This window comes from Apis cerana, linkage group LG1 (genome assembly GCF_029169275.1).
Source record: "Apis cerana isolate GH-2021 linkage group LG1, AcerK_1.0, whole genome shotgun sequence".
Taxonomy (NCBI): domain Eukaryota; kingdom Metazoa; phylum Arthropoda; class Insecta; order Hymenoptera; family Apidae; genus Apis; species Apis cerana.
This window is the reverse complement of record NC_083852.1, coordinates 1,785,554-1,800,407: the sequence shown is the minus strand read 5'-3', so window position 1 is coordinate 1,800,407 and position 14,854 is coordinate 1,785,554. Positions and strand designations below refer to the sequence as shown.

General features: G+C 31.0%; 1 protein-coding gene across 11 annotated transcripts in view; it reads right to left on the bottom strand.

Moving 5' to 3' along the window:
- LOC107992741 (glycogen-binding subunit 76A) overlaps positions 1 to 14,854 on the bottom strand; it is a 123,807-nt gene that overhangs the window by 43,013 nt on the left and 65,940 nt on the right. For 10 of the 11 annotated variants that reach the window (XM_062083898.1, XM_062083925.1, XM_028664299.2 and 7 more), the window contains one exon: positions 938 to 13,656. The exons of the other annotated variant lie outside the window; for it this stretch is intronic. In XM_062083898.1, the coding sequence (XP_061939882.1) occupies positions 11,230 to 13,656 (2,427 nt within the window). In that variant the 3' untranslated portion in view covers positions 938 to 11,229. Of the gene's footprint in view, positions 1 to 937; positions 13,657 to 14,854 lie in introns of those variants that run through there. 11 annotated transcript variants of the gene reach the window in all.

The window sequence follows — 14,854 nt, the reverse complement described above, 5'->3', positions numbered from 1 at the left end:
TATTTGTTTACAAATTTAGATATTTTGAATATAGACAATATAAAAAAAAAAAAGAAAAATTATATTGAAATAAACATTGTCGATATCGTGAGATTCATGATACTATATGGCACTTCATTCTATCTATAATTCAAGTGATGAACTAAAGGTTTAAACTAACCTCAGATTGCCAGGTCACATCTATTGATAATAATTCTCAAATTTGCATGATTGCATTTAAAAATATTTTTCTTGTTTTTGCATCTGATTTACGTAATTTGCAATCATTAATTGATTATACATAAAATACAAATAAAATATTTTAATAATAAGAAATCACGTATAAATTGAATTTTTTAATAAATAAACTTTTTCACTAAAACTTTAACAAAAACTATGTAAACACATTACGACGATCAGAAATCAATGTGTATAACAGGTGAGCTTAACAAAAAGATATTTTTTATGAAAGAAATTTTCTTTAAAATTTCTTTGTGATGTATGCAAAATGAAAGATAATGTGAGGTTAATCTCGTTATCATTGTAATTTTAGAATGCTGTCTGAAAATTATTTTATACTTAGTGTCCCATATAACTGTACTATCTGAAATATCTTATTTTTGAAAATATTAATGTTAAATATCTCTTAAACTAATATAATTCTTGGTTATAAATATTTTAATAGTTTTTTATAAAGAATATTCTACATTTACAGATGCATTACAAAATATATGATTTTATTAAGAAAGTAATTGCATCACATTATACTCTCTCGAAATCATTTAACTTTTATCTGAAACATTTTTTGCTATGAAGAAAAATAACGACGTTAAGATAACAATACCAGATACATTAGATTATTTTTTGTATTCCAAGTGGTCCGAAAGATTTATCCCATAAAAAATAATTTTTTTCAAAGATATATAAAAAGGATCAAAAGGAGAAAAGAAAAAGAAACTGTCGATCGGTCTTCCATTTATTGTCTCAATAACATATATAGAACATGTGTTACAGATACGTCTCTATTTATACTTGTGTAGATATACTTTTTTCATTCCTCCATCAAACATTCGCTCATCGCGTTCTACCGCAATTAACTCTTCCATTACAATCTACTATCACCCACGTCACGTTCATCCCTACGTAACAATAAAATTTTTAATATAAACTAACCTAACAAGAAACATCCAAACAAACGTTATGAGATTAAAAATAGAATTTCGTCGACGTATTAATGGCGGAAGGAGAGAAAAAAAAGGAAAAGGGATATTTATAAAATCGAACTGATCATTACATCAGCTACATACGTATATTTTTGTTGTATACACATATGACATTCTCTCTCTTTTTCCTTTTTTTTTTTTTTAATTTTTCTTTCGATAAAAGTGCGTAAAATCCTAGCAATTGTTGTTATCAGTCTGAAGCAACGTTGCTTTTTTTTTCATTTTGTAATAAAACTTTTTCAAAGATCAGTTTTGATTAACTCCATTTAAAATTTACATTATCCAGACATTGTATATTACTTTCGAAAACAAAAGAATAATTGATATTTATTTGTGAAACGAGATGGAGTTAATGAATTAACTTTTGATCAATGAAAAGTTCAATTAAGTCCAGTTAAAATTCAATTAAGTCTTGTTCAAGCAACGTGATAATTTTCTTAAGTAATTTTCATAACGCAAATTATTGAGCAGCACAAATGACTCTTTATATCAGTAGTTCTCAACTTATGAATCACTGACTTATAATCCCTTTGATTTTATTATTTTTGATAATAATTTCTAATAATTATTAATTATAATAAATTATGATTCTACTTGGCAGAAAGTTTTTTTGTGCGTATCTAATAAAATAATCCTTCTAAAGTGATATTTTTTCCAAAAAATTCTTCGATCCAATTTCAAGAAGATACTACTTAAAAAGATAATCGAATATTTTTTATCAAACGTTGTATTTTAAGAATATTAATTGTCATTATAGCATTAATAAAAGTTAGAATACAAGGATTGAGGTACCAGAATTGAAATATTCCTTCTTAACTGTTAGAATATTAATTTTTGCTAAAATCATTTTTTCATTATTACAAAAATTAAAATATCAAACAGATATCAAAGTTAAGAATAAATTTCCTTTTTAAGAATTAAAATATCATTTTTTAGAGTTTCTAAAGTTATTTTTTAATTATTCTAAGGAGTGAAATACATTTGGAAGAGCTTAAAAATAATTCTAATATTAAAAAAGGGAAGTCTCGTCTCGAAAAAAGTTGAGAACCACTGTTTCACATGTTACAAAGGAACTGTAGAAGAAGAAACATGATTTCTATCACGTATTTCCGCGTAAATAATGCAAAACATCGAAGAGAATAAACGATAATCGTATCCGTATTTCAAATTCATCGTTCAAAATCCATATACATATAACCATATCGATTCAACAAATTTATAAAAATATCTCGTATTTTTTTCCTGTACAAAATAAATATAAATATAATACGCAGAAAATAACAATTTCACTCTTTCTTTTTTCAACCTTATTCTTCTATAAATCATATATATTTCATATCTATACAACATCACTGACCTTTCGCAAATAATCAAAACAGTAATTAAAAATGTAGATAGATAGGGAGGCACAGTAAGAGACGCTTTTATTTTTATACTATCGTACAGATTACGCACAGGCCCTATAGAGATATAAAAAAAAAAAAAAAAGAACAAAAAACAAAAAAAAAATGTTTTGATGAGCGCAATTACCGTCTACCACGACCTTCGACCGATCGAAAATATCGAGTGAAACGATTACATTGTTATCAATGACGAATTTCTTCATAAGATTATTCCTTCTTTGAAATTTAAAGCTATGTAAATAGGCTCGTTTACAGAGAAATGTTGCATCGTGAAATACAAATGAAATGAAAATTGTAAAACAAGATTTTGGATACAGACATTTACAGACATTTTGAGTATTATTGTTTCATATTTAGGGAACAATGTGGAAGATATAGCGTGATTCAAAATATATCGAAGATAATAATTTTCTACTCGAATGGTTGATGAAATAATACAGAGTTTAATAATCAAGAAATTTCCTGGAACATTTTGTGAAAACAAGATGGCGAACAATTTTTAGTTCGAATCGCGCTATATCTTGTGTAATGGAATAATTATATAAAAATAAGGATCAATAACGGAAATATCATCGCTCTTTGCGGTTTTCCCCTTAATTTTCTTGTTCCTCTTGTCAACTTTTCAATGAATCGTATAATTATAATTGAAAAGCACAGAAGAAGAGAAAATTGATGAGTTCATTTTTATTGATCTTCCATTTTTTTTTTTTAATTTAATATAGTTAAAAAGAACTGATAAAACCAGTGATCAATATGTAATCTAATATTATAACAATTACTTTTTAATCATGAGCATTAAAAATATTCTTTTGTAAAAACTGAAAAATGTAACTCATCAATAAACTGCGGATATTAATGCATTTTAGATATGCAAAAAATGTACAAATACATATTATATGAAAATAGTAGATAAAATATACAAAGTATATTAAGTGAAGTATATTATGATATATTTATTTTATGTTTATGAAAAATTTTAATTTGCACGAACATCCGTAGTCTGCTAATTAATTTTTCTTCCTGTTGGTCCTTTAATTATTAGACTGCGTATACAAATACATGCATTTATGGACACAGAGGGGCACATAATAAACAACATACAAAATGTTAAACTAACTCGACATTTAAGTTCCACATCTTCACTTATATTTATACAAATTTGCATAATTATACGCAGTCTAATCATAAATCATAAGTATTGTTCACGAACCCAATGAATTCACATTATTTACAATTATTTATGCGACAAAAATAAAAAAAAAAGCAGAAGTCTATGAAAATTGTGTCGGTCAGTCTTGGCTCTGATTCAAGCACCTATCCACAGATCCGCGCTTTCGAACTTTCTTTATGAATAATGATAAATGATCATTCATAAAAAGATAAAACTTATTCGCAGAAAAAAATTGCAATTAATCTTGCAAAAAGCGCTGTCCATCCTTTAAGCGTGTTTTTTCGTAGGAAAAAGAAGTTTGGAAGAGAAACGAAAGTAATAAGCAAAGAACGATGATTCAATAAATATATAGGAATTTTTTTTTCAGATCTGTGTCCTCCTACATGATTGAACTGAATATTATTAATAAAATTTTGAAATTAATGGAATTTTAAAGTAAAAATTATTAATATTTACTAGTAATAATTAGTAATATAATTGAAGAATTCATAACAAAATTTTTCATCAATATAATTATAACTTTTAGCAGAATAAATATTTTTTTGAAAAAAATTTAAATCTTTATATATAAACTCTCAAAATAATTTTTTTCTTCTAAAAGAAAAAAAAATTGATAAAGATAAATTTGATTGTGAAATCTTTTTATTGCATTGTAGTAACAAATTTGATTGAATAAACTTTTATTAATCGTAAATTAATGAATTCAATTTGATTGAATATTATAAAATTTTGAGAAAAAAAATCCAGTTACCTATAATCTCAATTTATTGACACTACTAATTAATAAATTATAATGCAAGAGGATTCAGAAAAGGCAGAGATAAAAAAGGAAAGAAACAGACATAGTAAATGATTAAAAGTAGCAAGTTAAAATTATAAAGTAAAAATAACTATTAAAAATAAACAGAAAGATCCATATTAATATTTCCATCCTTTTTTACTTCTCTCTCATTCCTTTCATTCTCAAACTACGTACACTTTATATGCACACATAACATATAGACACACATATCATACATATACATATAATTTTTCTTCCTCTTTCTCTATTTTTCTTTCGCACCTTAACACTTCAGTAATGTAGATTTTTTTAATTTTTTTTTAATTAATTTTCCCTTTTTTTCTTCTCATTTTTTGTTAAAAACTGCAAAAGGCTCGGTAATTGGACGAAAGCTCACGGCTCTACGGACTAGAGGTGCAACTTGTATTCTTACATGTACATTAGAATATAAAAATATACTACCGTTATAACTATGGGTTTTTCCTTCGTTCAATCTCGAACGTAGAACATCGTCTTTTCGACGACAAAACAAGATTTCAAAAACTTTCTATAACTTTTTCCATTGTAATAGAAATATTCATGCGATTTAATGATCATTATTCCTTTCCTTGACTACACACTGATTAAAAAGACTAGAAGGTTTAACTTAATAGGAAGCACAAGAATTTTCTTTATGTTTTAATTTTTGATTAATCAATTTTCTCGTTTTTTTTAATCCTTACGTCAATATTTAGTTATTCAGATGTCCAAGTATTCTTTATTCAAAACTAAACTTTATTCATCCATTTTTATTTTTTTTAAATTTTATCACTAGAAAATTACTGGAAATTACTAGATTAATAAAAAGTTGAATAAAAATTCTGAGAATAAACACAAAGGTTAAATAGATATAAATTATGAACAAATTTTAGAACAAATTTTTTTATCATCATAAGTATATAAACATTAAAGGGATTCATAACGAAAACGTATGATGTAACGAAACGAAGAAAAATGGCACGATGTTAAAATGTATTTCTACGTTCGAGACTAAGATTATACGTGTTTCGATTTCTCGATTACGCAGATTCTCAAAAAAATGGTGGAATTCGATCTCATTACACAATGAAGAATCTTACGAATGAGATGACGACAATATATAAAATACGAACGAAGATTAACAAAAATAACTCGTATCCAGTTTATTCAAGATGTCACATGCTCATAATAATCATAACAATTTTTTTACATTTATATTGTTGCAATTTTACAATGATCAAAATTGCGTTAAAAAATTTATATCATTCCTCTTTTAAGTGACATCCTGAAATTTATAAAATTTATAATATGTATTCTATAAGTTTCAACAATTATGGACAATATAAACTGCTTTCATTTCATAATATTTAATTTTTAAAGTTTGATGTGTAAGATATTTCAGAAATTTTATAATAAAAGATTTAAAGAATCTTTCCTATTATTTGAAATTAAAATTTGTGTTAATGAATAATAAAATATTTTTATAAAAATTATTCATTAATATTTTGAATGATATTATTATAATATCAATATTATTATATATTTTGAATGATATACATATATCTTTTTTAGAGAAATTTTCAGAATAATGCATCTGAAGTGAAAATTACAGAAATAAATTTTCTATTGAATTGAACACAAAAAGTATCTTGGCAGTAGACTATCTTTCCTTATTTCATTTTTCACACCATTCAAGATTACTATTCTTTTATTATGCAATTTTATTTCAATTCCTATTTCATCTGTGTTATTCTTTGAACAATTTGTGCTTTATGAATATAAATATCAAATTTTCACAACAGGAGTCACAAAAAAGACATTAAAAATATTACAAAGATATGAAAGATATGTGTGTGTATGTATGTATGTATGTATGTATATATATATATTTGTAACAGATTTAATGAAATACCTTGCACATCAAACTCTATTTTTCATAACATATAATTAAAATATCTTAATTGATGACTTTGATATAATTGTTTTTATAAATATCGATAACCATCATTCTAATACAATGAAAGAATATTTTTTCTGTAGTTACCAGAATAAAATTTAACTTTTCCTTTTTTCTTTTAAAATGTGTTTATATACAAAGGATAATCTATAGGAAAGGTTTCCTTTTAATAGATTTTGTATTGATAATGTAAAGGGCTTCAATAATGGTGGTTATCATGCGCCTAAATTTAACTTTTTCAATAAAAGTTTTCATTGATCCATTCTTATTTTCACACACTATTGATAAAAAATTTTTGAAATAATAAGAAATTTAATAAAAAATAAATCAAAACTTGGTAGATAATATAATAAAATAAAAAACAAATACAAACTAGAATTAAATTTTTAAAATTAATAAATTGGGCATTCTATTAATTTTTCTTTGTTGAAAGAAAATGTTAATATTTATTATTAGTGATTACTTATATGATATTTATTTATTAAGATTTTTTATTTCATATAAAAATATGATTGCTTCCAAACTTTTGAACAGTAATATGGATCAGAAAACTTAATTGTAGATATTTCTTTAACAGACATTAAGGTATGAATACATTTGAGAGTGAAACTCTCGAGAGTTGTTAGGGACAAAAAATAAATTAATAAAAAAGTTAATAAAATCAATAAAAATAATAATTCCTTAATGGCTTATATTATAACACAATTTTAAAATACCATTAGAATTTTTATTTATTATTAAAAATCACTAATAGCATAATTCATTCTTAATTAATTTATCTAATAATTAAGCCATGAATCTATATTTTATATAAAAATTGAATAAAATAATTTTAATATGAAATTTTGATATGTAATAATAATAGTAATTTTAAAAAAGTGCTAAAAATAATGTTTTCATTAAAACACATAAAAAAGAAACAAATATTTAAAAAAAAAGAAAAAATTTCATTTTTCTACATAAAGTATCTCTTTTAAGAAATTTAAAAATATTTTCTCTTATTAATACAAGAATAAGAAGAAAAAAAACATTTACATGAATGAATCGATTAATAAGTCCCTTGTATTAATAATATATAAAATAAAAAGAAAATAAAATAGCAATGCAATGATATCCATGCGTTTGATATAAAAATTAGATAAGATCCATATTGGCCATATAAAAAAGAAAGAAACACGGAAAAATAAAACACGATATCCGATAATTAAGAATTCAATAATCGTATTGTAAATATATCATTGTTTAAAATATATCGATATATACGTATATGTATATATATATATACAATAAAAACTTGCGTATAATAAACTTTCAGGAGAAACTGTAAATATTATAATATATATATATATATGATTAAAAATTGATTAATTTGTACAGAAAACAATCATCTATTTCTCGAGACACATTTGCCACCAATACTGATGCCAGTTATGTACAATTTATATAATGTTCTCTATGTGTACTGTATAGAAAGCACTTGTTCACGATGAAAATTGTTACAAAAAATATCTTAAGAATATATATATATATAGTGTAATCTTAATATCATTTGTTCGTTTCTTTGTTTATAACATTATATTGCTGTTGCTACTTAATCTTTAATCATTGTACCTTCGATGGTCAAATGTGGTAACAGTGGTCGAAATTACAAAAGAAACGCTTAATATTAGAAAATAGGGATGGGATGATATTCGAAATCTTGAAATATCCAAGGAAATTTTTCAGATTATAAATTTGAATTAGAGACTCAAATAAATTCATTATATGAAATTTTATTTGAATAATTTATAAAGAAAGAAAAATTAAATTTCTAAAATCTAAAATTTGACAATTGCCATTCAAAGATATTGAATATTTAGAGATAGTTAAAGTCCAATTGACAAGTTACTTTGCTAGTCGAAAGACTTACTTTGAGTTTGAATAGAAACAAAAATTTATTAAAATTTTAATTTTCGATAAAAAACAAAAAAAAAAAGATTATTCGAGTTTCGAGAATTTGACGATTTTTCAACAAATTTTTATAGATTTTTATCCAAGAATCAGGTTTCAACCCATCTCTACTCAACATTATTAAAAAATATCGTGATGTGAAATACTAAATATATATATATATATTATTTCATATAATTTCAAATTGTGCATGCTATTCGATTATTATTTCTTTTTCTCTCGATCATATACATACACTCGCGAGGATAAAAGGTCATCAATTATAAATTGGTTCATTATTCTCGTAATCTTATTAATCATTTAGGTGATATCGAGTTTAGTTAATAATCACTGTTGTCACTTATCGTTTCGCTATTCAAACGGAATAAAACACGATCACATTTCTAAATGCGAAACCCGGACAGGCGACAATAGACAATATTGCTAATGTTGCTTCTTTTAATGCACAATGTGCTCAGTATTGTGACTCACCATTTTCGAATCGTTGCCAAAACGCTGAAAATGTCCTCAGAATAATCTTGTCCTCGGCTTGACTCGAATTCTTAGCTTGGATCAAGCAGACAACACAACAGTATAGGTTAAGCACACTGTGAGAATTAACGAAAATGAATCATCACTCACGCATTATGCCAGAAAGCACAAAAATGAACGAAATTATCGAGCAAATTATCGATTTTAATTTTTTTTATTTTATTCTTCCTGCTATCAACACTATTAGTCAAATAATTAATTAGCATAAATTGGAATTAATCGATAATTAGAAACATCCTTTTCAAAATTTTTCAAAATTTTCACTGAGCGAACATTTTCATTCATTCGTCTCTTTTCTTTTATGCAATATTTAATTATATTTCAATTCATCAATTCCAACAATATCTATTTATAGAAATATTTTTAGATAATTAGAGGATAACCGTACAATTCTCAATATCTACGTCAGATATCATTTAGATAGTGACATAGTGGAGAATGGTGAATACGTTACTTGGCAATAAGATACACTAATGCCATTCCTATGATGACGTCACGTTGCCAAGCAACGCGCCTTCTATCAGTTCCAACGATTTTTCTTTCATCGTTCGTTATTAAATTAGTATCTTGGTGATGTTATATCTAAGTCACGATGTAAAGTGCATTACTATATTTGGAATCTCTTTTTCAATTGCATTCACGTTATTAATATTATAGGTATTACAATTATTCGCAAAAGACTTTTTCAAGATAAAAAAAATTCTAACCTAACTTTTCTTCAACTCTTGCATCTCGATCTTTATATTAGTGATTTTAAATTTTTGACTATTAGTATATCTGCAATATAAAGAAATTTAAAAATTGATTAGTAATGAAACAAAAAGATGGATTCATTGTTCAAAGTATATAAATCTCCGTTTCATAACAAGATTTTCATAACAAATTTTCGTCACATTTCTGGCATTCTGGCAAGTATAGAAATTCATGTGCATGATAAAAATAAAATCGTGATTGATCGGTTATTGACATTATTTCAACGATTTATACAGTGATATAGTATCTATCGATAGATCAGGCCTCGATTTCCCTGATTTACGACGATCACATAGTTGAAATTCGGAATCAGGAAAGAAATATTCGTCAATTGTTAATTATCACATTTCATTAAACGTTCTTACGAACAAGACGCGATGATATATTATCCCGATTCTTGCGATTCTTTCCAATTTCATAATAATGGCACTAAATCAGATTGGCACAGGTCGAATTGATTTTGATCAAATACTTGAATACTTAGTTTCCAAGTATTTTCAATTATTTTTCGAGTATTCGTACCATTTATCGTTGCTAAAAGTATGCTATGTCACTGAACTAAACGAAACATTCATCTCAAACAGAACCCGCATCATAGTCTCGAAAATTTGCCGAGCAGATATGTTTTCTGTATATAATAGATAAAAGTTTGTCGAAAGAGGTTTGTTCAAACCTTAGCGAATCAATTCAATGATACTCGTTTAATATTAAAAAAAAAAAAAAAAATAGGAAGGAGAAAAAAAAAAAGAAGAAAAAAGAGCCTCCTCGAAGCAATACCACCTTTCAAAGCAAAAATCCTTCCAACGAACGTCTCGTTTCGTAAAACAGTCTTCTTTTTAACGACTTCTGCGATAACATTTCCAACTCTAGTCGATGTGTGTGCCCTTTTTAGACACATTAGGCTCAGTTGTGGCGTGAAATCTTGTAGAATTATATTAGGTACTTTCTAGGAACGTGAAAAATATAATCCTCATCATCATGCTCTTCGTGGACGAAGTTCGAATGTTTCATGCTTGCCTTCCATCTTCTTTCCAAGAATACCTCCCTTCTAAAAAACCACCACCTATAATCGTAATTGCGAATTCTCATAAAACAAGGAACAACGAACGTGTGTAAAAAATCAGTCTATAACGAGTGTATCAAGTTTCCACGCGATCACGCGGCAGGAAGGAATAATTGACGCCAGTGCTGCCCTCTTCGATGCTGCTACAGTTCCTTCTCGATCGACGCGAGACAAATATGTACAGTAGATATATATATATATGTATATATATGTACTCTAGGAACGTTTATACAACCATAGGCTCTCTCTTCCCTTCTCTATCGACTGCTCCACTTCTTCTATCGTCTACCTCTGTCGTTAACCTTCTTCCTCCCCAGTTCAGACTCCGTCTCCGATCGTGGCGACCAACACCCACAATGCAACCCGTGCGGGCACGGGTAATCGTATAATCAATCGCTAATCAATAGAACACGGGTGACCAATCGTGATGATGCTGATTCGCTTGTGCCGTGATCGGTATATAGCCAACAGTCGGCGAAGCTGGCAAACACTGGAAACAGTAATTCAAACCAGCATTGTTGTCCCAGTACTGCTCTCCCTTACAGTGGAATCGAACGGCGAATTCGAGTCTCTGGCCGACTGGCAACGTGTGACAGTACAGAAGGAACGAGAATTTGTCGCTGAAACCGTCGCACGAGTTAGGCACGTAGGTGGCCTGCAGGTCGCTGAAATTACGCCACGAGTTCAACGTGTATCTGATGTGCACCGATTTGTGGAAATCGAGGTTGATCACGCGGACTGTGCCCTGGATGCAGAACGTGAGGGGATCCTGGACGAGTACGTTCTCTAGGCACACGCGACGCTCCCGAACTAGATCGAGAAAGTTTGGCTGGCCGCCAGGCTGCTGGAACAGAGGCACCAAAGTTCTGTCCAATTTACGGGGAGGGATCGCGCATGCGGAGCCACGCCTGCTTTCCACGTATCTGGCTCCCCATTGGCTGGAATTCGGTAAGGTGTTGACGGGGCTAGTGTCCTTTTGGAAGATATCGTCGTAGATCAAGTCGCTATACGCTGAGTTGGGAATTTTCGGGATCTCGTCTAAGAAGGTGCGCACGTCGGCGAGATCTAGGCCTAGCACATCCGCGAATCGGACGATTTTCTTCCTGCCAGGAGTGCCTGGTGGAGTTTTACCCGTTTTTAAAGAAGAACTTCGTCTGATCTTCTGTGGTCTCTCCTCCTCCTCTTCTTCCTCCTCTTCCTCCTCCTCCTCCTCCTCCTCGATGTTGTCTTCCCGTGGCTCCTGATCCACGACGCGAACGTCGTCCTTCACAGTTGGACTGGTCGCCAGCTTGTGCAGCAGAAGACACATCTTGTCCTCGTCGCTGCTATTCGTCACGGTTCCGTTCTCTATTTGTACTTCGTTCTTCGTTGTCTCGAGCATCCCGTCTGATACGGGATATTCCAGAGTGAAAGCACCAGGGATACTGTTCGTGGCGGTGTACGTGGAACGATCGTCGACCGTCTCGTTTCCACCGTCGATCTCGTCCAACTTGAGGACGTTGTTCGAATGTTGCGGCTTCTCCTCGTCGTAAGGAAGATCCTCCTCGTATGTATCGGACGAATCCGGAGACTCCTCTTTGGCAAGATTCCTAGCGTTCTTGATGTCCTCGAGCTTCCCATTCTCCGACAAACCGTTCACGAAATCGACCTCGTCGGTACCATCGGCGTGTTGCACCACCGTCTCGTCTCTCCTGTTCAACGAGCAACCGATCACGATCCTCGATCCGTTTACGGGTATCTCGGAGTCGGAATGCGACTTGGGCAACCGATTTTGCATGTTCAAGCCAGGAATATTCGATTTGGAGGGACTTTCGTCCTGGAGGGAGACAGTGCTCTCGTCGAACGTGCTCCACAGCGACTCGTGGCTGGGCGACGTGGACGTTTCCTGCGAATTTCTGTCGTTCGAATCCTCCGAGCTGCACACCGAGCTGTCGTTCTTCCTCGCCTCCTTGTTGCCGTCGCACACCGCGTTGCTCTTTCTGTACGAGGCGCTCGACTCGGACGTGTCCTCGGAATGTTCCATCACGTTGAAGTCCAGTTTCCTGCGATAGGAGGCGGCGTTCTTCGCCTTGGTGTCGCATCCATTCGACAGATTCGACGTGGTGATCTCGCTGTCGGACGTGGTCACGGGATCGAAGAACATCTCGTTCTTCGACTTTTCCACGTCGGACGATTCTGGGTCGAAGAAGATGTCGGAGGAATCGCTGTCGGGGGATGTGCCTAGCAACGGGGACGCGTACGCGTAGCCAGACTCGGAATCTATGCTGGAGAGCACTGCCTTGGATCCGTTGGGCGAGCTGTGATGGATGCTGCGATGATTCGATTTCAATACCTCCTGGTTCACCACCAGATCCGCCACTTCTGCCGCGGTGGCTTCCTCCGCGGGCGAGCTGAGGCCATCCTCGAATTCCAGATCGAAGTCGTAGCAGAGATCCGTATCAGGATTGTGGCGCGGTTGGTGCTGGAGAACGTGATTGTTGGTCGTGTTGTTCATGATGGATTTGGCCGTCGTCGTGGAGCGCAACCAGGATGTCTCTTTGGGCAACGAGGGGGATTCTTCGTTTCGTTGGGAACTGTTCTCGCCACCCAGGGACGTGAGCCGTCGGTGGAGGCGTCTCGCGAACGCCTCGGCTCGTCCACGGCAGCTGCTCGGAAAAAGGGAGCTGACCAGGCCACAGGAAGGGCCGCCACTGTGGGCGCTGCCCGCCGAATCCGTGCTGCCCATCTCGAGGACGGACGAGCCGGATGTCCCGTCGGCGTGCCTGCCCTCCGAGGGCGAGGTCGTGCTGCTACCCTGCTCTTCCGCCTCTCGACTCTCGGTGCTCGCCTGCAAATTTACCCAAATTTCATTATTTGACTGATTGCTAGTTACATCGCTGTTTTCTTATTATTTGAATCTTAGCATTCAGAAGTGACCGAGACGTTTTGTGAGAGTTTGATTTAGAAAAGAGAAGTTGAATTGTGAATTTTTCATAATTATAATAATGTAGTGCATGTTGATGAATGTTTGGAAAGATTGGAAACGGAATGTTTGAGAAGTAGAATTAGTTATTTGGAATGTATGTATATTGAGAATTTGGTTTAGAAAAGAAAATTTGAATTAAGAAATTTTGATAATACAACAGTGTATGGATAATTGTTTGGTAGAATTGAAAGTGGAATGTTTGAAAGTAGAATCAGTTATCTGGGGAGAAAGTATTTTTTTGTGTAAAGGGAGAGAAAGAGATACATGTCTTAAGTTTTTAAAAGCAAAAAAATTGAAATTCCAATTAAATTGATAGTAATAATAATTTATTTTGTCAGAATTATGAAATGTTTGCATTTATCAATCTATTGATGTTTAAAAAATATATGTGTTGCTATAAGGAAATATGGTCGCCGATTTTTCAAAAAAATCTTCGATGCAGAAATAAATTTAACTTCTCAATCTTTTGCTTAATTGACACAATACACGTTCCTTATCAGCTAAAGCGAACTATCCCATATATTTAACTGAAGTCACCCGCGTGATAGAGTGAGCCAAGAACAAGGAAAATTAATTATACATTAGTGGAGAAACTTTCTTGTGAAAACTTGTAAATTTAATAGCAATATGTATTCAACTAAATAGTTTTAACATCGATTAATTTTTGATTTTAATAATTCTCCATCAATAAAAATGTTATCGAAAATAATGATCCGGTTGGTTTTGAAAAATTCTTTTAATAGAATGATAAGAAATTTTTAATTCGAATTTATAATTCGATCTTAAGTAGAAGTTTATTAATATAATATCATATCACGTGTTGTTATTATGATTGTGCAAAATAAAATTTTTACAAGTATGATCGAAGAAATGGAATCTTACAAAGAGATATGTCTATATTCTTTAAAAAACATAATGCATAATATACTTTGAATACTTTTGTACTTTTTTGTATATATAAATTATATTTTAAAATTTTTAAAAATTTTTTATACTTGAATTTTACAAAAATATATAAAGATTCGTAGTGTAGTTATTCAATAGTTAAAAAATATATACT